General features: G+C 36.9%; 1 protein-coding gene across 1 annotated transcript in view; it reads right to left on the minus strand.

Annotated features, from left to right (window-relative positions):
* Positions 1-22423, minus strand: part of JMY (junction mediating and regulatory protein, p53 cofactor) — a 63950-nt gene that overhangs the window by 13993 nt on the left and 27534 nt on the right. Inside the window, exons 3-7 of the mRNA XM_012577688.5 lie at positions 18104-18254; positions 16120-16289; positions 10812-10977; positions 7361-7548; positions 833-919 (exon numbers count right to left, since the gene is read on the minus strand). Of these exons, the coding sequence (XP_012433142.5) occupies positions 833-919; positions 7361-7548; positions 10812-10977; positions 16120-16289; positions 18104-18254 (762 nt within the window). The remainder of the gene's footprint in view (positions 1-832; positions 920-7360; positions 7549-10811; positions 10978-16119; positions 16290-18103; positions 18255-22423) is intronic.

Genomic DNA, 22423 nt, shown 5'->3' on the forward strand with positions numbered 1-22423 from the left:
AATGGGCTACTGTCCACACAGTAACTTCATCTGCCTTATTATAAGAACTGATGAAAAATAATTTTTTTGTTTTAATTCCTGAAAGCATATTCCAATACATACTGCCTTTGACAAGCAGCCTTTCCATAAAATGAATTATGCAGCTGACTTCCTGGACAAAAATATCAATGTTAAAAATGTATAAGGATGAAACAGAATCACTTTCACTAATCTAATTGAAGCCTGAATTAAAGTGACTTGGATTTCAATGCATCTTTGTCAGTGATCTTTATCAAATATTGATACTATATTAGCTCCCAAGACCTAGTCCAAAATTTGAATATTCTTTACATAAGCCTATTAGGTACAGCATAAGAGACCAGCTTGGTCTACTCATCTGCAATAAGACTATGAAAAAAATCATCCATCTGGAACTACAAGTTTATACAACATCATTCCAGTAATTGCTTTAGTAGAAGGAAAAAAAGTAGTAACCAAGCTTATTAAGATTCAAGAATAAATATGTGTGATTTCCTTACTCCCATCAGCATACCAGATGTGGTACTCAGAGATGTATCATCACATGCACATGATGGTAAATATAACAAAACACTCAGAATGTTAACCTAGCATAAAGAAATGTTCCACTTGCTTGGTTCCCATGTCTTCCTAACACAACTACATACTCCCCCTTGCCAGCATAATATGACACAGAAATCCATGGTGCAAAGGTCAGGGATGCACACCATCTTTGAAAGAGCTATCATGCTGAATGCTCCCCTAATTAATGTATAATGAGGAATGCAAGCTATTAATGACAGGCTAAGCTCAATAGCAGAAAACTCAAACTTACCAGCTGAACAGTATGGTGCATTTTGTACTCCTCCTCACTCTGGTGACGCTGCTGGATCTTCTCATTATGCTTTGCAATACAGATCTCCTGCAGGGACACAAAATACAACCTATAAAGCATGCAATTTAAATACAGATTTACATTATGTCATATTTAGCAAATGGCAGGTAGAAAAATAGAAAATTCAGATCCTATTTTGTACAGGCTCATTTAACTTACAATGAGCTGTAAAAAAAAAACAAAAAAAAAACAAACAAAAAAAACAAACAAACAAAAAAAAACCCAAAAAAAACCACCAACCACCAAAACAAGCCAGACAACCCCAAATCTATTAGTTTTAACTATCAAAAGAGTAGATCCAAGTGACAGATGCTTGGAAAGTCTGTTCTACAGGACCAATATAAGAGTAGCAAAAATCACCAATCTGTCAACACTTCATAAAGCCCTTGTTTAACCCCATGTATTTGCACCCATGGAAAATAACTAACTCTTGAATGCACCACATATTTCTGTTTATGCAAATAGACAGCTTCCCATATACAGTTGTCAGTTCATCTTTTCCATGTACTATCCACAAGCACAGACAGGAATAAAGTTGTTACAACTCATTGTGTTCATTTATTATACTGAGTTCCCATCTCTAACACCTGGTTTAAAACAAGAATTTGTTACACTGTCTGCAAATAAGAACAGGTTAAAAACAAAAAAAAACTAGGCCATGTTTCAACAGCTGACAAAGAGGGTAACAGTCAAACTTTAAGTAGATAGACAACTTCATAGGATGATACTGAAGGCCAGGAAATTGGACAGTATGAGCAATTGAATTAGACCTGGTACAAGCACCACTAGAAAAAAGTCAGAGTACAGTCAAACAAATCTCACAGATGTGCAAGAATGTGTAATGTTAGCAGTTTGGAGTGTGACTACATGAGCATGGAGCTGATGGGGTTCTCAAGTATCATTCAGTATGACTTTTTGGGCAGATCCAGCAAAGAACTTTGCCACTGAAACCATTGCTTGAGGAAGCTGATGGAGTGAAGCACAAAAATAAGGAGGGAAGGGATTAAAGAAACCTCACTATTTTGGATGGTTAAAAATGCAGAAAAAGCTGTTCTGTTAAATTGTCTATGGACATGCTTTGATTACATAAAAAAGTAACCAGTGTTCCTGTACAGGACAGTAAAACTATCAATGTGTCTTCTGTATAGAGGTAAATGACAAAAGCAAAGATTTCTGTGCAAATACTGTCCCATCTTCATCAGAGGTATATCACAGAATGGCTTAGGTAGGAAGACATGTTGAAGCTCATCTAGTGCCAACCTCCCTGTCACAAATAGGGAACTTCCACTAAACCAGGCTACTCAGGGTCCCATCTAACCCATCCGTGAACATTTCCAGGGATGGGGCATCCACAACTTCTCTGGGCAACCTGTGTCAGCAGCTCACCACTCCCAGAGTAAACAAATTCCTAACAGCTATTGAAATCTCTCCTTGTTTAAAACTGTTCCCTCTTGTCCATGTAAAATATCTGTCCATGTCAAAAGGCACTTTCCCTCTTTTTTATAAGCTCCCTTTATGTTCTGAAAGGCTGTACTGAGGTCTCCTCAGAGCCTTCTCCAGGCTGAACAACCCCAGCCTGTCATTAGAGCAGAGGTGCTCCAACCCTCTGATCATCTTTGTGGACCTACTCTGGACTTGCTCTAACAGGTCCACACATATTTACAGCCAAACACTGCTGGGTTTTGCATTTCTTTCTGAAGGATTTTTCCCCCTGGTGAAAAGAGTTAATCCTGGAAATGTCAATCAATTTAATTTGTAGCTGGAAAAGTACAAATCTCTGTGTTTCAAAGACAGAGCAACCTACATAATACTAATAGAAAATCTGAACAACTTTCTGTAATACTCCTAACTAGTTTACACTTTATTCTCTATTTAGGTTTTAAATATTAAATAATGAGAAAATGTAAGTTAAGCATGGTTTGGGTTTTTTGACATGTCTCAAATACTCAGGGGCACAATTTTCTGTAATGTTTTCACTTTAGCATCAGTATTTAAACATTTCTAATTAAATGCAATAATGAAAGATAAAATATGTAAAGAGGATGTGACCAAAACATATTTGGTGCTTACTTTGTTCTAATAAACAACCTACTTCAATGTAATTGGATCTCTTTGACATGAAATAATAAAAACTACTAGGAGGAGCTGACAACATGTTGCAGGACAGGATTTGAAATCTGAATCATCTTAACTAATTACAGAACTAGTCAAAGAAAAAAAGGAAAGGTTGCAGTTTCAGAGGGACAAATACAGGTTTCTACTTGTAGACAAGATTAAGTGACTTCAAATAAAGGATGAAATAAAAAACACCCCAGATGGCAGCATTAAGAAAACCAATTATGGCACATGACAAGCTCAATATATACCAATGAACTCCGGTTAAAAAAAATGAAAACAATAAACCCAAACATAATAATTAGGTGAATGAGCAGGAATACAGAGCCTATTGCACATGCAAGGTAGTCCTTACTTCTAAGCACTGGGAAGCAGGCACATTCTCCCAAAATCATCAAGTTTGGAAAAGACCTTTAAGATCATTCAGTCCAACTGTCCACACAGCACTGCCACTGTTACCACTATATCATCACCCAGCACCAGATTCAGACACCTCTCAAACAACTTCAGGGATGATTTTACCATCTCCCTGTGAAATTATGCCCAGTGAGAGCCGCACCTCAAGAAATATGCTGACCAACTGTATGGAACTGAGAAAGCCCCTTTCTTTCTTTAATCAACTGACTGATTTCACAGTATCAAGTTGTACTTCTATTAGAGAGAGAAAAATGGAGAGCTGGGGAACCATGTCAACCTTTGTCAATGCATGAACTATGATGTTTAAGACTAGTAATATGCAATATATGTAAAAGAGGTCTGCATTAGTATTGTATCTAACTAGTTACAGTGAATCTTGCTTTCAACTCAAAAAACATCCCAATTAAAAGGTTAGCTTTTCATGTGCAGAAACCATATTTTACTATAAGCCTTCAGTGTAGTTATGTTCTTATGCCGCTGTTGTTGTAATAGTAGTTGATAACAGAATACCAATAATCCTATGCCAGCTGACACTGTATCTTCATAACACCTATTTCGCTATGGGCCGTGCTTTAAAATGTGGGCTTGCAAAATTCTAAAGGCATCCTCTTAAATGAACACAAAAGCATGTGAGAAAGTTTCCTAGATGAAAGCACACATCATGAACCTTCCCTAAACAACCACTTGCTTCACCCAGTCTGCTTGTGATAACGAATAATCTTCCTGGGTGCCAAACAATTTGATTACATCACAGTTCTGTTTTTTCAGAGTTTTCGAGATAACTTCTATACCATTTTTTTCACCTTGACTCTTTGCTATAAGTCTATCTCCCTAATAAATCAGCTGCTTGTTCCATATTATAATCTAATTAATACTAATGTGTAGCCAGCAGGGGGTAGACTGGCATAACAATAGCAATTTCCTGCATGAAAAGATCTACAGCTAGCTCTCTAGAAGGAAGGGGAAAAAATGAAACTGCTATTTTATTTTTTTAATAACTCACTGTCATCAACACAAAGGAACATCAGGAAATGATTGTTTAACAAATGCTAATAGATTTCTACTAAAAGAAGAGAATGAAGAGTTTATACTCATCGTAGTACAGTGAAAAAATATAAAATTCTGTAAAACCATGAATTTTGAAAATGCCAGTTCAGTTATTCTAGAGCCACAACTGAATTATGTTTGTAACAAACCTCTAACGAAAGTTTCTAAACAAAAGCTTGGTACATATGACTATTTGACAACATCACTGAAAAACTGATTCATTGTCTGGAAAATTAGGGGACGAATTCCTGAAAAACAAAATAGAGACTATAGTCACTGAAGTTTATATTTCAATTACAAATTGTCTTACTCTATAAAGAGTAATTTATTTGCTTTCACTGTGTTATCTCCTCAACAGAAAAGATTTTAAAATACTGGATGATGAAATTACCTTCTTCCAAAAAAATAAAACTGATGACAGAGAAAAATTTCCTATTGTTTCCTTAATCCTGATACCTGCTGCTAGAAAGGAGACATTCTTCTAAGGGCATTTTCAGTTGCCAAAATCTTCATAATGAGAAAGGACTGTAATTTCTAAACCTATCACAAGACTGTCCTATACACCACTTAATGCATAGCTTGCTTTTTGTTTTCACCTACAGAACTGACAAGCTTAAAAAAAAAAGAAAAACCTCACCAATCCACCATCACAATTTCACCAACCAAATCCAAAACAGAACACCAGTTTAAAAGTCTGTTTTAAGATACTTTGCTGAAACATGCGAAGTCAGGAACACAATCTGAAAAGCATTAAGTACACTCTCATCTCAGTTCAACAATAAATGTTTCTTAATTGACACAGACAGAGATTTACCACCCAGTATGTACTTTCCACATTCATCCTCAAAAAGTCACTTTTCTTCACATAGCATTCAGTCATCACTGCCCTCATTCTCACCATCTACAGTCTGCTTTTGTATCCCATCTGTATCTTAGCTCTGCATACTTGACTTAACCTGCAAACACTTCAGAGCAAGAACCCTTTCCCCCCCCACCCCCACATATGCAAGTACTCACACCAGGCATCTCAAATAGCATTCATTAATGTTTTACAATATCATTAGAAAGGCCATTGAAAATACAAAGCTTGCTTTAAAAAAATGAGACAAATCTATAAGTTTTGATTTTCAGGTAATTGCCAGAAAGCTTAGTACGACTCTGGGTTATCTAGCACTAAGAAGAGAAGCTAAAAAATGGCCATTCTTTTCTGCCCAACAAATACCACACAATGGCACACAACAGATTCTGCCCTTTCTTTTTGCTCAAATAAAACTCATTTATTTTCTCCTGTAAGTTTAAGTACACCTTGTTCTACTCTGTGATTCTTCTAGAAGCTAAGTATCCCCCCACAGCACTCAACTACAGAGGATGTTATGCTGGGCAATGACATAAGTAAGAGATGTGGAACTAGTTCTGAGAGCGATGTGATGTCCAAGCTCCACATGGAGACATTACCTCAGGTCCTGAAAGCAGTATAGCCACAGCTATCCCAGCACAATGTTGAGAAGATGAAACTGTACCACTCCTGCATGCAGATGCAGAAAAGCAACACTACCATACACAGCTCTATATCTTGTCACAGTGTACAACCCACCATGTTGCTACCCTTGCTACAGCCAAAACCAACACCTTCAGCTTAAACAAGATATTCTATCATAGCATAACATTGAGACAAAAGAGCCATCAAAGGTGTCCAGTTCATTATACAGATATATGGGCATGCTAAAAAATCTCTACTGTTTCAGCACTTTGTCTTGACCTGTGAACTCCAGTAAGTTAAGCAAAGAACAACAAACAGGCTGGCACTTTTGAACAGGTGTGTCTGCTTTGTTAGATGCCAGTAGTGTCTTTTCATACCCAGGAGAAAATATCATATTATACTATAGCCTGTATAAATAAATTAGAGTAACATGACAGTTCTCTTACTTGAAATACTAACAACGTTCCTCATACCTTTTCTCTTTACAAACTCATGCAAAAGAAACACAATGACACAGCAAGCTACTTCACATAATCAGCTAACAGAGGACCGCTCTTCTAATACCTCATTTGCAGTCTTCTCCATATTGGGTTAACTAGAAACAAGGCAGTGGTTGACAAAAAACAAAAACTAAAATACATTAAATGTTTCAATAACTTTTCATTTGCTCTGTTATGCTTCAGATTTATATACAGAAATAGATCTATTAATTGTGGAGGCAAGACCTGAAGGGTTTACTGTCAATCTGGTAAACTCTTTATACGAAGGGGTCATTTTCACATAAAGGGACATGACTGCAAACACACAACCAAACTGACCATTCATGCTAATCCAGAATGAGGCCTCAACTGACATTTTTTGCATAGTTTTACAGTACATAGTATGGGGTAGAACTTATTTTCTAACAAGTACTGCAATGGTCTCCCAAATTTTGACCTAAATTGCACACCCAGAATTACAAATTTAGAATATAGACTGATATACAGATCTGCCAAACACAGAGTATCAACACAACATAAGTTTAAAAGGATGGTAAGAGAATGAAAATAGAACTCACCAGTGAGAAACATATTTGAAAATTGTCTTTGGCAAACATATACAAAACTAATCTCCATAAAAACATTCATTCTAGCATGGACTTCCTGCCTGAAAGTATTCTGATTAGTTAATAGAAATAAGTTTATTAGTTCAAAGTAATTGAAGGTTCCTTTACATCTAGAAGAAAGGTAAACAGAATCTTAAATGTATCAATATAACAATACATGTTATTTAGTATTCTGCAAAACAACTTCTAGCAAACGATGAAAGTAATCCACAAAAATTCTGGGAAATTTGTATCTGAAAGGAAACTTTTTGACGTTTTATTAAGTTTGCTAATTATGTCCCAAAAAAAGGCAATTAAACAGTACCTTCTTATTTCTGAGGTAGGCTTTCTTGGCTGAAATACGTCCTCGCCTTGCTTCCAGCTGGCGGATTTTTTGTTGTAGCTTTTGCAGCTCCTCTTTTTGCAAGTGTACAGATGTTGCCATATCCTCTTTTTCAAGCATAGCTTCCATACTTTCATAAGTGTCATAATACACCACTTCATCTCTCTTCTCTGTTTTAAAGATGTCAGCAATAAAAAAATTACATCAATGGTTCGTATTTGATTAACATTTTGTTTTCCTCAACAACAACCCTCCCACTGACCTACAAGATATAATGCCACAGCCCTTTCAGAGGACTACTACCAAAAATCAATAGGTCAGACGAGAAACATTACACAGCAAGGCACTGTACAGCTTTAAGGTCTTTATGGGGAACAGAAATTAATACCAATGAAGCTCAGCCTGCTATTCAGGCAAGCTCAAAGTATTAAAACACAAATGCAATTGTAAATGTACAGCTATAATGTGTAGCCTAATTTGAACACTGCCCACGCATGTCTTTAGGTCTCAAAAGGGACCCAAAGTGTGTAACCATTTTTTCTGGTCTTCACCATGAAGTTCAGGATAGAAAACACTATCTGAAGACCTCGGCATGAGATTCTTCTGTTACAACCAACTCATAATTTCATGTAAGGGGACTCGACAACAGGACACCAAAAATCCTCTCATAGGTTTTTGACGTCCCAGTCACTGCTCCTGGGAGGGAGGGAGGGCAACTTCAAGGCAATCCTTCAAAGCATTACAGGCCTGAAAAGGAGGTAATTACTAATAGTTTTATCAACATTCATGATTTTTAGCTTCCTGAGTGAAGCATTTGGAATAACACTGAGCTCATCTTTAAATACCGCCTTCTCATCTCTTGCCAAGAAGGAAAGAGTGGTGATTATAAATCCTTGAAGGATGTTGGGATGAAGAAGCAGCAAAGGCCTCTTGTTCTTTATTCCACTGGCATACAAAGTAAGATATATTTGTCATACAGCAAGAAGGAAATGCATTACTGCTGTCTGAAACAGGCAGATGCAGCTGGCATGTCTGTCAAGTGTCTATTCCACAGAAACACCGAACTTTCTTATTTCAACTTTTTCAACTACTTTCAGGAAGACTGTAATTTCTCCTACTTCAGCTACTTGACTATTTGGGGATGGGCACAGGATTTTCCTCAGTACACAGTCCATTTTAAAAGCTGTTGTCACTTCATGTTATTTGTGTGTACAGTCTCTGCTGCAACCAGAATTCTAACTGCCATGCTGATTTCAGCTCAGTAGAAGTCATGGCAGGACCAGACAACAAAGCACAGCAAAACCTTATAATAAAAGCTACTAAAACATACCAAACAGTTCCTTTACTTCAGCACTCAGTTTGAAAAATAAAAACCCTGTAAAGCTCCATCAATATATAACTGTCAAGTCACTGGAACTCCCTTTGAGATAACACTGAGTAAGAAGATTAATGGCTGACAATTATATTTCACCTTGCAGTTACAAAATGGGAGAATTTACAGCTGAATTTTGCTTTAGAACACTTTCATGCAAAGTTAAAAACAAATACACAAGTTCACCCATCACAAATACATTTTGACAATAATGTACTCATACTTTGTACAAATAAGATAAAACCCTTGTAAATTTTACCTAATAAAGTCACGGTTTTTGAATTTCAATGCAGGTATTTGCTTAATGACTAGTGTTGCTCATAATATGACAATCTATTATCACTAGATCCTTATCAGATCCTTTGCTGAATTTCCAAAGATGTTCTTCTAGGTCACAACCAACTGCAGTCAATTCAAACCATGCTCTCAAAACATTAGTTGGGAATTCTCTGAACTATCTCTGCAGAACCACTACAGTCAAAGACTAGAGAGAAGCAATAGCATCTACTCAGCTTACACATATGAATTTCAAATCATACAGATGCGCAACATCAAAATCTGTTACTTTACTAACAGTACACTTCAAAAAGAAAGTGTAACAGACCATGCTTTTCTTTTGACATCATAGGAAAAAACACATATTAAAAGACCACTGAATGTTTTAGATGCTTGAATTCAGATTTGGTGTTGAATAGTCTCAAACATATGTAGTCACTTGCATATCACATGATTTTTCACATTTATTGTTCTATCCACCTAAGGAAAGTCTAAGAAGGTAATTTCATGTGTTGAACAATTCTCAGACATTTAGAAACTGTATTTTTCATTCTCTCCTATAGGATAGGTTTGGATTTATTATTAAACAATATCATACAAATTTAAAATACCAAAGGAAGCCAGAATGGTGAACTGTTTTGTTGCAACAAGGGAAGGAACAGGGTGATGATTTAGCTGACTGAAGGTTTTATTTTGGATTAGGTTGTGGGTTGAGGGCTTTTTTGAGATTTCTGGAGAAAACATCAATGACAAATCGTATTGCCCTGTAACATTTTTACAGCTTAGACGACCCAGAGGTTTTACTATCACTACACCAAAGATAAAGGATTTTGATATACGTTTCTTGGTCTCCTGTTCTTACTTAGTTCATAACTAAGCAAGCAGACGTCTTCAGTACCAGAACGACACGTCTCATTTCCCAGTCCAAAATCTATCTACCCCAAAACCACTAACTCTCTACCCAGTCAAAGCTGCCAAATTTCTGTAACATATTTATAAAGTTTCCAACTCTAATGTTCCAAGCCTACAGTTACAGTTGTTTCCATCAGAAGCCATAAAGGTGGAGATTCATGATACAGTGAGACAAACGTGATACCCATGTTTTCTCCTTTTCCAGTGGCAACTCAAAATACAATCCAGCTTCAAACTTCTCCTAGAAGAATTTTCTATTCATAGCAAATTTTTTTATTCAAGACCTACACACTGAAAACAGCAAAACAAAGCTTGCTTAAATACAAACATTAAAGCTAGAAAACTCTAAAGGACAGAACTGGATTGAAAAATGCTGTGTGATTTACATGTACTTTTGCCACAGTTGCGACATGAAGTGTAGCAGGATAGTCAGTTCTGCAAGCATAAGGTTTTTGTTGCTGCTCTAATTTTGAGATAATAACATGAACTTCAAGTGTAGCAAAAGAAACCAATTTTCAGATATAGCTTTTGAAAACAAATCACTTTCAAGAAATGAGTAATATCAACATATCCTGCATATTTTTAAACAAGTCCAGTATCTAAGACATCTCCTCCTCCCTTAATTCTTGAAAACATATATAGTTTGCATATCTTACATGCAAATTTCCAAATACAGGCAATGAGAACCATATCAGAACTTCTTTATGTGTATGTATATGCCTTATAAACAGGTGTAATTTTAATTTAACAGTACTTTTGCAGCTCTTCACATGGCAAAGAATCTGCTCATATTTCATTCCCACAGGCTTCCCTGAACTCTTATTAAGAAAATTATCTTTAACAGATTTGCATTAATTGAAGTAAATAAAGCACCTGACATCAATCGTCTGATGCTTTCAAGCTGTGCTGTCAGTAGCAGCTCTTCACATTTCAAGATCTCGAACTGCACTTCATACAACTGAAGCTGTAGATCATAGTAATCAGCTTCTAAGTGGTCCAAATGAGCTAATGCTTCCGTACCACCTTTCAGGCTCTGCATCTAAATAAAAAGAGAAAACAACAAACAAACAGAAACCACATAACTCTAGGATAATTATGAGAACAAAACCAAAGATTTTATGATTACAGCTAGATACTGTCTGGTACAGTAAATGTAACACGTTAAAACTGAACACATAAAATCCCTAGGACATGTTCTTAAGATGCCTTTAATAACTGACCTTTTTTCTACATGGCAATGAAATAAATCCATGGCATTGAATTACACTTTGCAACTGTCAAGTGTCAAGTCATACACTGCATAGTATGAAACATCCCTCACACTCTTTTACTCTACCCCTTGATTCTGCGAAGGTACATAATTAAATTACAATTTTTCTATCTTCAATCCCCAGTCTAAAAGTAGGCATCTAGAAAGCTACAGTTAAAACCTGTATAAGCAGAACTGAGAAAAAAACGTGAAAGGATGTGCAAACAGGGATAGAGATACATGCACTGATCACCCTGTAATGACAGTTAGTTGCTCTGCTCTTTCTGGTGTCCTTCACAGGGGAATAAATACACAGATTATATATATACAAATTATATATATTTCAGTATTTATTTGTATTATATGCGTGAATAGAAAAGTAACACACAACCAAACTGAACTGCAACCATTCTCTTTCATTCAGTCAAACAAGATTTATCTGCTCAATACAGTTAGCCATTCAGATAATATTTAAGAAATACCAGCATGTAAGGCAATCTTATGTGCTGAGGTTGGACACAACCTGCATGCAGAAGAGTTAAGGCTACATCCAAATTTACCTGCTCAGAATATGTATATCTGATAGTTTCTCTCAGATACTGTGTGACAGTAATGGTAAATTTTAATGGAAATTTTTTATCTGTCTACCTCATTATTCAGAAGAAATGTCCAGTTTCACATTATAGACAGTCAATCATTAAAAAGGGATGTCTACCAAGAAAAAATACCTGACCTATTTAGCGATACATTAAAAAATGTTTGCTAGCATGTTCTGTACATTATGGTGTTATCTTCAAATTGTAAAACTGAGTCTGTAATGAACAGCTACAAATGGGTTCCTTGACATTTAAATATGACTATAGTAAACTTGGAAGATATTTGTACTGAATTAAACCAATGATCCATTTTAGTCAATACCCTGTTTTGGGAAAATGTTGCAAAAATCCAGGACGATGAAACGTAACAGCCAGTGCAGTGATAGCTTCCCAAAAGGATTCACCAGCCTCTAGCACAGCCTGTAGCAACACAACTTAAATCACACTGCAGCCTCTTATACAAAACAGACTTACTGGACTTAATACATTTGTTCTATCCTTTTTTTTTTTTAAACATGCAAGCTTTCAACACCTGCACCATTATCTATTGACAGGGATTTCACAGCTCAATTAAACGCAAAGAGTTATGTGTACTGTACTTATTTCCAACTATTAGTCTTAAAACTCCAGTAAGTCCTTAAGTGAACACCAGAAACCTTACAATCATTAATGTAACATGTATATGCTATAGTCTAGTGCTACACAAAAATGTCCTGTTATGTCATTTTATTACTTTGCATCCATATTAAGTTACTAATTTGACCAGAACAGTAAATGACATACTGACTGCACAACTGGGGTGAACTACAGGCTACTTTTCAAGACAAAAGGACTGATTCTCTTGAACTCTCCAGTTTTTCCATATAAGAGGGATAATGTTTATTGTTCAGGCAGGATATTAGCATTTTTCAAGAGATTTGGCATTTTTCAAGGATTTCCTCACTGTAAAAATGCAGCAAAATTTGGTGGGTTTGCGGGTGAAGAAAATGGGTGTGGGAAATGTTTGTTTGCTTTTTAAATTAAGGTAGTGTCAAATGTGAGCACACCTAAGAACTTCCCTTTTTCCATGAACTGTGAGAATGGCTCAAACCCTCACAATCTTTTTCTTAAAAACAGATGTTTAAAAATTTAAACACACAAGATACATAAATACTGACTAAAGATACACACAGACTATCTTCAAAAGTCTCACCAAGTTATAGCTGCTGAGTATTTCATTCAGTTGCACTGGTGTCTGCCTGATAAAGGATGTTAGCAACTGACAACTGTACCTTTGCCCTACAAAGAGCATACACCAAAGATGCTGTTAGTTATCTGTTCTGTTTTAGGGGTACCTTGCCACTTTATTCAGCTTTCAGGTGCAAAAGAAATGGGAAATTAGTACTGCTGTATGGTTCATGGGCAGATATCCTAGCTACATAATAGCTCCCCATGAAAAAGTAAAACTAAGACCTTGAATTTCAACAAGTTATTTTAAAACTTCATGTAAGATACTACTAAGGTGTGATAATTCAAAACAGTATAATCACTTTTGGACATATTTCAGTATATTCTGTTAAAAATTTCTATTCTTAATTGAGAGCAATTCTTAGAAGTTTTTACCTAACAGTACTACAAATTTACTGCATCCTTGGTAGCTCTCAGGCTGATCAACACAATCAAAGAAACACAAAGAAATTTAACATGAGAATGGTATGGGAAACATTCTACAATTCTGCTGGTTTTGGCTGGGGTAGGGTTGATTTTCTTCTCGGTGCCTGGTACGGGGTTTGTGCTGAACACAGGGTTGATAATACAGAGGTGATTTTGCTGAGCAGAGCTTCCACACAGCCAAGGCCTTACATGTTTTTGTATGGTCCCTCTAGCAGGGAAGATGGAAGTGCATGGGCGTCCGGGAAGAGACATGACCAGAACAGGTGACCCCAACTGACCAAAGGGATATTCCAGACCATGTGACATCATGCCAGTATATAAAGTGGGAAGAAGAAAGAGGAAAGGAGGGAGTTAGTAGAGTTTTGTTTTCTCAAGTTCACAGTTACCTGTGATGGGGCCCTGAACCCCTGGAGATGGCTGAACACCTGTCTGCCCATGGGAAGATATGAATTAATTCCTCGTTTTGCTTCGCTCACATGTTTGGCTTTGGCTTTCCCTATCAAACTGCCTTTATCTCAACCCATGAGTTTTCTAGCTTTTAATCCTTCTGCTCCCACTTGTGAGGAAGCAAGTGAGCAGCCACATGGTTCTTCGCTGCTGGCTGGGGTTAAAACAACACAGTGGTGGAACGAAAAACTTAAACTGGGCAGATCCAAGATCAATTTCCTGTAATGCCACAACTTCCTGCATTAATGAAAGCAAATAACTTAATCTCTACAGTCTTTGTTGTTGCATTCATACCAATCAGAGTGGTTGCATTCACTGAATCAGAGCGACTTAAGCTGGAAGGGACTTGAAATCTCATCAAGTTCCAAGCCCTCCACCACAGGCAGGGACACCTTTCACTAGACCAGGTTGCTCAGACTTCCGTCCAATCTGGCCTTGTACACGTCTCAGGATCTTGATCCACAACATCTCTGGGCAACCTGTTCCAGTGCTGCTCCCTCAAAGTTCAAAGAATTTCTTCCTAATACGTAGTTTAAAACCATCCACTTTCAGTTTAAAGCTATTACCCCTTCTCCTACCCAATATGCCCTCACAAAAAATTTATTTTCCAAGACTAAATGTTCAAAAACCCATAGACAACCTGTTGAACACACTTTCCTCAAGCGAAATCATATCTCATCTTTGTTCTGAATTGTCACATTTCTCAGCTAAAATCCAGATGTATTAATTTCTTGAGCATTTTAGTCTCTTCAAACAAATATCCTGTTTTTATCTTCTAGAATGTAGTAGCTAAATGGTTTGCCAGCAGATATTTCAGTTCTACAAACATTATCTTTATGAGACTGCCACCATTCTGTGCAAAGATAGAATTTCCAGTCAGGTTTCTCACATTCAACTCTTTATACTTAAGCATTTTACATTCTCAGAAGACACAATGTGTATCAGAGCAGAAGCTGGTTGGTGCTATCTCCCTACCACTGTACTCAGATGCAGAGTTCTTTATACCTTGTAATACACCATCCCAAAGTACCATGGTCATTAGATGTTCTCTGTCCCAAAAGCCTCAAACTCACAGCTCACTTTCATCATGATGTATACTACAAGGAATCTCTCCTTTTCCTGTGCAGCCCCTAATACTTTAGCATATCAGACCAAACACTCACTCATTTACCAGATTGAGATCTCATTAAACAAAAATTCACAGGTCTCCACAGGGAAAAAAATAAGATGTGCCACAAAAAGAAGATACATGGTTACTCTAAGTGAAAATATTCAATATCTTGCCATTAGTACTGCTGGATTGTCTCATCAACTCTTGACTAAGGATGACAACAGCCTAATAAACTCAGGTTTTCAGACAACTCTTGGATTTCCAAATCTAAAGAACACTGAAATGCAGTAAACTTATTTTTGGGCTCTGGGTCTTGCATGTACTCCCTCTTCCCTGCAGATCAAGCTGTCTTCTACAGAGGTTCCTAAAATAGACACATAGTCTATCAGCCTTAAAAACCTACCAGCCTTTGTAGTGCTAAAGTCATGAGCTCTCTGGATAACTTTTTCATAACAGAACCATCAGTTTAGTCAAATTTCGCTGAAGCATTTAAAAAGTTCTCTTAAAACAATCGTCTAATTGCTAAAACACACATTAAAATTAGTATGACAGAAAGTTCTTCACACTAAATGTCCATCCATATGATAGCAAAGTTTAAAAGAGAATTTGAAGCATTGTTACTTTTGAGATGTCATAAAATCCAATATATCTGGATTTTTTTCCTGCTAAGGCATTTAAGCACAGTTTTATGCATGAACTCTTTCCTCAGGAAAATCATGACTAGCACAGCCCCATCTGGAAGACTGCCTTAGCAATTAAGGCAAGCAGAGAAAGACTGCAAACACAACCATCCAACTACCAATATATTTACTAATGGTCAGACATCTTCTATCTGGAATGCCAGAGCTATTCTGAAAAGGTGGTCATGCCTCTGACAGCTAAACTGCAGAGATTACATAGCAGCCAATTTCTGTCCTATCCTTTTTCTTCATTCTACTCATCCCAGTGGATCACTGTAAACATTTACAGCAAAAACTGTCTTTCTGTTTTAGAAACCAGGAAAAGGTGAACAGAAAACATACGTAAGGGGCACAAAACTCACCACCCCTACATTGCAACATCATCTGTCTAACATCGCTTCTTTCTGTGTGCTTCAATTTTCTACTTACTGGCATGAAAACTTACCTCTTCTTTCAGTGCATGTTTCTTCTGCTCCAAACAGATTTCTTTAGCACGCATCAACTGCAAAGTCTCCTTAGAAACTGCATACTGAAGCTTTTCCATACGTTCCACTGCTGCAGCCCATGCTGCCTTACCAAATTTTTTCTGGTCTGCTCGCATTCGATCATACACAGCTACAGAAAGGAAAAAAAGAGGCAGGCATTTTACTAGTCTACTCTTCAAACCACTAGTGATCCTGCTGCAAAGAACATGCACATATTTGTACTTAATAAAAATCTCATTAATACAACCATTTGGTCTTGAACTGGATCCCAAATTTTCCCCTCTTCTGTAACCACCAATTATCAGCTACTGAAGTCTCCAGCTTACCTTAACAACATTTCTAGTACAGTCATAAATTAAAATTAAACTGAAGAATAAAAAAAATTACTATTTAAAAACAAAGATTTCAGCTTAACTTCAAGTGCAATTCTGTAAGAACTCTGCATGAAATTAAAACAACATCTATCTTTTAACTCCAACTGCAGGAGTCCCTTGCCTGATTCAAATTTACTATTCTGGGGCACCAGATAACATCTATGTGGACACATGCAAGATTTTCACCACTGTTAATATACATGTCACATGATACTGTACTTAGCTTTGCAAAGCAAAAGCCACAAAAGTAATGAATCAGAAGGGGTGGCTTTAAGTCACCACACACTACTACATGCTGGTCTTGGGTAACAAAAAGCACCTTTATGTTCTCATATGCTTTTCCCCTGCCATCTGTTAATGTTTGGGTATGTAAGACTACCCTGTGATCAGCAGGAGGCCAAGAAAAACTACAAACACAAAAACCAGGTAAATAACCTGTATTTTAAAGATCTACATTGTAATCAGCCTTCAGGCATATCACTTTCCACTGGTTTTCATCCAAATCCTGACTGCTGTACATAAAAAATCATGCGAACAAAAACAAGAAGTCAATATCTATAAATGTGCATTATCAACTAGTAGTGTATCACTGGTTACCTTTGTCATACTAGAAAAGAAAGAAGTAAAGCTGATTGGTACATTTAGAATTTCCTCTAATTAAATTTATTCCAACATGTTTTAACCTATTAAGTCAGCCAGTCAGAGTAAGGTGAAATTTCACATTAACTTGGGTTGTCAATGAACAGAGTAAATTTATAGCGCCTGCATCTCTTGAGTCAGATGTAGCAGTCATGTACAGAGATGACAAGAGACCTACCAGTCAAAAAAGGATTTCTACTGTGGATCTTGCACAATCACTATTACCACGGCAAAGAAAGAAACAGGACCTGCAGTCAAGCAGGGGAGGACACCAGGACAACCTTTGTCAGTAGACTAGAAAATGGTCTGTTTGCCCTATTAAGCTGGTTATTTAAGCTAAAAAGGTACAAGGATGAGAGCACGGATGTACATACGAAGTCATCTGACCTCACTTTACTGCACCACTTTTTACTAAAACCATCACATTCTTCAAACACTGAAAAGCCAAGCTTATATCCATGAAGGCTTCTGAACAACAGAACAGCTTTCTCAGAGCAGTTAAATTGAGCTGTTGCTTAATGTTTAGAGTTCTGAAAAAAATTCCTGAAAGGCAAGAAAGACTAGAAAAGGAAATTAACTGAAAGACAATTAACAATTTGCTATGGGAGTCTGCCATATCCAGTAAACAGAATCCACCAGGGACTCTATGCTCTTAAATCCTTTGCAAACACAGAGTACCACTAATAGAATAACATTGAGCAAGTCGCTGTAAAAGTTCTACCTAAAATTTCTATTCTGTTCATTGCTGATGACGTTCTGAAAAGTTTTACAAGTGAAAGATTCAAACAGACACAGAAGAAAAAACAAATAAGAATGACAACTGCATTTTCCTCATGAAGGATTGATGAAAAAAACAGTACAACGCAGAACATAGTAAACATTAAATAATTTCATTTTTTATGTGATGGATAGGATGACAGAAAATAACTACCTTTTTGTGTTTTAGCTGTTATTTCAAAATATTTAACTGTAAGATCTTGAATAGAAAGCACAGCCATGTGGGCTTTTTTCTGCCAATCAGCATCTTCTTTTTGCAGACTCTCAATTCTTCTGGGGCCTAGGTAGTCATTCTCTATTGAGATCTGAAAATAAATCAGCCCATGATTAAAAATACAATTAATTGCAGCTATTCTGCCAACAGCAAACAGTTTCAGGGCTAAGAAAGAAAATTACACAAAACGGAGATAAAACTACCACTACAGTTTTTACTCAACAGTAAAAAACTTTGGAAGCACTTGCTTCTCTTGAAAAAGTACATCCATCTTTCATAATTATTGTTCTTACTGGACATATAAAACCCACATATGTAAATTTAATTTGTCAGCATCTTTTTATTATGTATCTTATTACCTGCAGATCACACGCATGTTTCATGCTTCATCCAGGCTTTCTTCCAGCCTGGACTATTTTATTCTGAAATAAATAAACGCTCTTCGACCAGAATGAAGCTGGCAACCAGAGTAATCCTGAGGTAGCACTAGCTTAGTGATCATCAACATTTTAGAAGTTTTTCTTTGTTATAGATGACTTAAAAAAGTATATTTTCCTAGTGCCTGGGAGCTCAAACGTCCTTTCATTGCCAAGATAAAGGCAGTTTTATTCTGAGGTCCCAGCTAGCTGAAGCCAATAAAAGACTTGGAGTTTATTTCTCAATTAATAAATATGCAGCTTTCTCTCCCAAACCTGAGAATTTTTACACACCTGTCACACTACAACAACAGACTACATATCTTGTAACTTAATAAAAAATTTAAGCCTGCTCATGCAATACCGAAGTAATCATTTTCCATATCTATCAGTCAAGTAAGACACCTTAATATTATAAGCAAACAAAACCAAAAGTACTCACAACTTTCTATGTCCCTGAATATTTCAACCTGAAGTTCTAATGCTTCAAGTATTAATCTTGATTTCACAAATCTTCAATTTGGTTTAAATAGCCAATCCACTCTATAGTTCAATTGCAAATGAAAGGTTTTTAAGTGACTGTTCAGGAGCTACTTCTGCATGCCCACTTGTCCCCATCCCTCAGATGGATGATTTTCACAAGTAAAAACAAATAGATGCCTTCTAAATACTCATTCATTTCTTGAAAAACACTTAGAGGACATTAATACGGTATTTGAATCTACTTCTTATATATTTCCAAAACTCTTAGAAAGGCAACCAATTAAGTATGATGTGGACAAGTGGTAAGTGAATAACACTTACTAAATATGCTGTAACATGTCATTCTATGGAGTAGGAATGTACCATGTTTCTCACAGGCAATACTTACGAGTGGACAGACAGGTTTCCAAATAAATATTGAACTGCAGACATATATATATATATATATACACACATATACCAGTGAATTACATGCTGGTGAAATTAATGCTTTTCATTTACACAGTACTCTGAAACAGCAAATTCATTTGTGAAGCTGGGTAAAAAACAACACAGTTAAAAGTCATCCTTCTCTGCTTCTTGGTAGAGATGAGGTAAGTTGACACTGAATTGACAAAGGATCACTGAGTAATGTGAGTAACATTCTTATTAGGCATGAGTTCTAGGAGAGTAAGCCTCAAAGTAAATTTTTTTTTATAAAGTTTTGTCTGCCAAATACTATTCACACATGGTGCAAATAAAAGAGTTTTATGATTGCATAATATAATTGTATCTTTGTTCCCTAGGGCAAGTATTTACAAGTAACAAAAAAGGAAAGCATGTTTTCATCATCCACAATCCCAAGTATGTCATCTATATATCAAAATTAGCACTAAAGATACTCATAAAGCAACACAGAGAAAACCCAAGAAGTCATGGCTTTAATCAACTACATAAACAAGAACAGATCAACAACTTGCCTTTAGGCTGCAGCAACAGTGGCATGCTTAACAGGAATGTGAAAGGAGCCCCAGAAAGATAAAATGGATAGAAATTTTCCCTAATGTTGCTTGATCTGCCTTCATGCTTGCCCACAACTACACATCTAGCCAGACAGTCAAGCTCTTAGAAATGGTTCTTAAATAACTTGTAGTACAATAAAAAAAAAAATCAAAGGCACAGCTAATGTTCATGTTTGGACTTTGCATTCTGCAGCTTGGATTAGGGACACACACAGTGTTAACTTTCTGGCTCTGAAGACACAAAATAATGGAGGATGGATGTGCTGGTTTTGGCTGGATTCGTTTTCTTTGTATTAGCTAGTATGGACTCTGTTTTGGAATTGTGCTGCAAAGTGTCTTAGTAATACAGGGATATTTTAGCTACTGCTAAGCAGTACTGACACAGAGCCAAGGCCTTTTCGGCTTCTCATCCCACTCCACTAGTGAGGAGACTGGGACTTCACAAGAAGTTGGAAAGAGAAACAAGTGGGAAAGCTGACCCCATCTAACCAACAGAGACATTCTATACCATTGAACACTCAGCAATAAATCTGGGGGAAGCAGATAATGTTCAGAGAGATGGGTGTTTGTCTTTCTAAGTCACTGTTACCCTGCTCTCTTGGAGACAGCTGAAGACCTGCCTGCCCATAGGAACCAGAGAATGAATTCCCTCTTTTGATTTGCTTCACATGCATAGCTTTTGCTTTGCATATTAAACTGTCTTTATCTCAACTGAGTTTTCTCAGTTTTACTCTTCTGATTCTCTTCCCACCACCACTGAGCTAGAGTGAGCAAGCAGCCGTGTGGGGCTTACTTGATGGTCACGGTTCAACTATAACAAAGAATGAGACTCTCACTATTACAAAGGCAGCACCCAATCTAAAGGCGAAAACAGAATCTAGGTACTAGTGGGGAACTCTCTTTGACAGGTGAAATATCCCACATGCTTTCTTAATAAAGTTGAATGGCTAGAAGCTAAGGATGAACCTTAAACTGAAAAGCTTGTTCCCTTCACTGCTGGGCCAGATTACCACAGCCACAACATCTCCACGGCTATGCCAGCCTGAAAGAACTGAGGTTCGAGGTGACAAGTTCCAAATGAGAGAGTTCAAGAACAAGCTTCCAGGCAGAAGTAACAATCCTCAGTCACAAAGATCTCTGTTACACTTTGGATACATGAAAGACAGGATCTAATTATGGGAAAAGCAGACTTGCCAAAAGGTGACTCCATAGCAGTATTCAATGAAGAGAGTCTGCACTGCCTCCTTGAAGATAGCTCCCACCCGTGTTTCTATTAGGTCAATGACTTTCTGAGTGGCAGCAAACTTTAGGAGCTCCTTTGGTGCCTCAGATATATCTGGCTACTGCTCCCTGCTTCTCACTTCAGGCTTGTGATGCTCCTGCCCAAGCTTGCTTTGCTGGGTTTGCCTGACATACATGCCCTGCAGCCTTCTGAGAGCCACTCTATTGATCTGAAGATGATCCAATGCTCCCAGTGGGAAAACCAATCTATTCCCATCCAGTCATTTCATTCCATCTGATTCAATTTCACCATCAAAAAAGTAAAAATGAAAGACAGTTATTAAAAAGAAACAATCTAAAAAAAACGCAGTATAAAAGAAAATATTGATTGCAACCTTTCCAAAGGTAATTATGGTCATTCTTTATAATCAAACCAAATAACTATGACAAACTGGAAGACAGAGGGCATACAAAAAGATATGTCTGGCCATGGACCTGGCACGCTTTGGGAAAACATTATTAAAAGGAGATAGCCATATTGTGACTGCAAATACTGACAGCACCAACAGCTTAGAAGAGTTACCAGTTCTCAAGTGCAACCTAGCTAGAGAATTACTATAATCTACTGGCCATTAATTAAATTTATGCTTGTCATCCTTTCCAGGCATGGCACAGAATCTCCAGAGAAAAACAGAGATGAACAACTGAGACAAAGGGGTGAAATATATATGATCCCCTTTGCCAAACAGGTGTCTTGGCGTTATATCTCAGTCCAAGAAAACGCCGCTAGAGAAAATCTAAACAAATATATATTAAATCATAATACTCAATTTAAATAATAAATATAAATGTGGTGCATTTATATACAAGATAGAAATTATTCATAGCATATGTTATCACAGGAAATAGAAAGTAAGCCCATGGGGGGAAAGAGATAGCTTAAATAAAGACTACAGCTGTAACAGGGGGAAAAGTTGGGGAGTAAAGTTAAGGAACATGCCTTTCAAGCTTACAGCTTATGAAATGACAGGTTTTCTCCCCACCTGCAAACACCTCCATGACAGAAGTGACCACTCCCTAATTCTGTCCTAGCCAAGAATTTAAAAAGGAAAAGGGAGTAGCCATGGACTATTAAACAT

This window comes from Taeniopygia guttata, chromosome Z, assembly GCF_048771995.1.
Source record: "Taeniopygia guttata chromosome Z, bTaeGut7.mat, whole genome shotgun sequence".
Classification (NCBI taxonomy): domain Eukaryota; kingdom Metazoa; phylum Chordata; class Aves; order Passeriformes; family Estrildidae; genus Taeniopygia; species Taeniopygia guttata.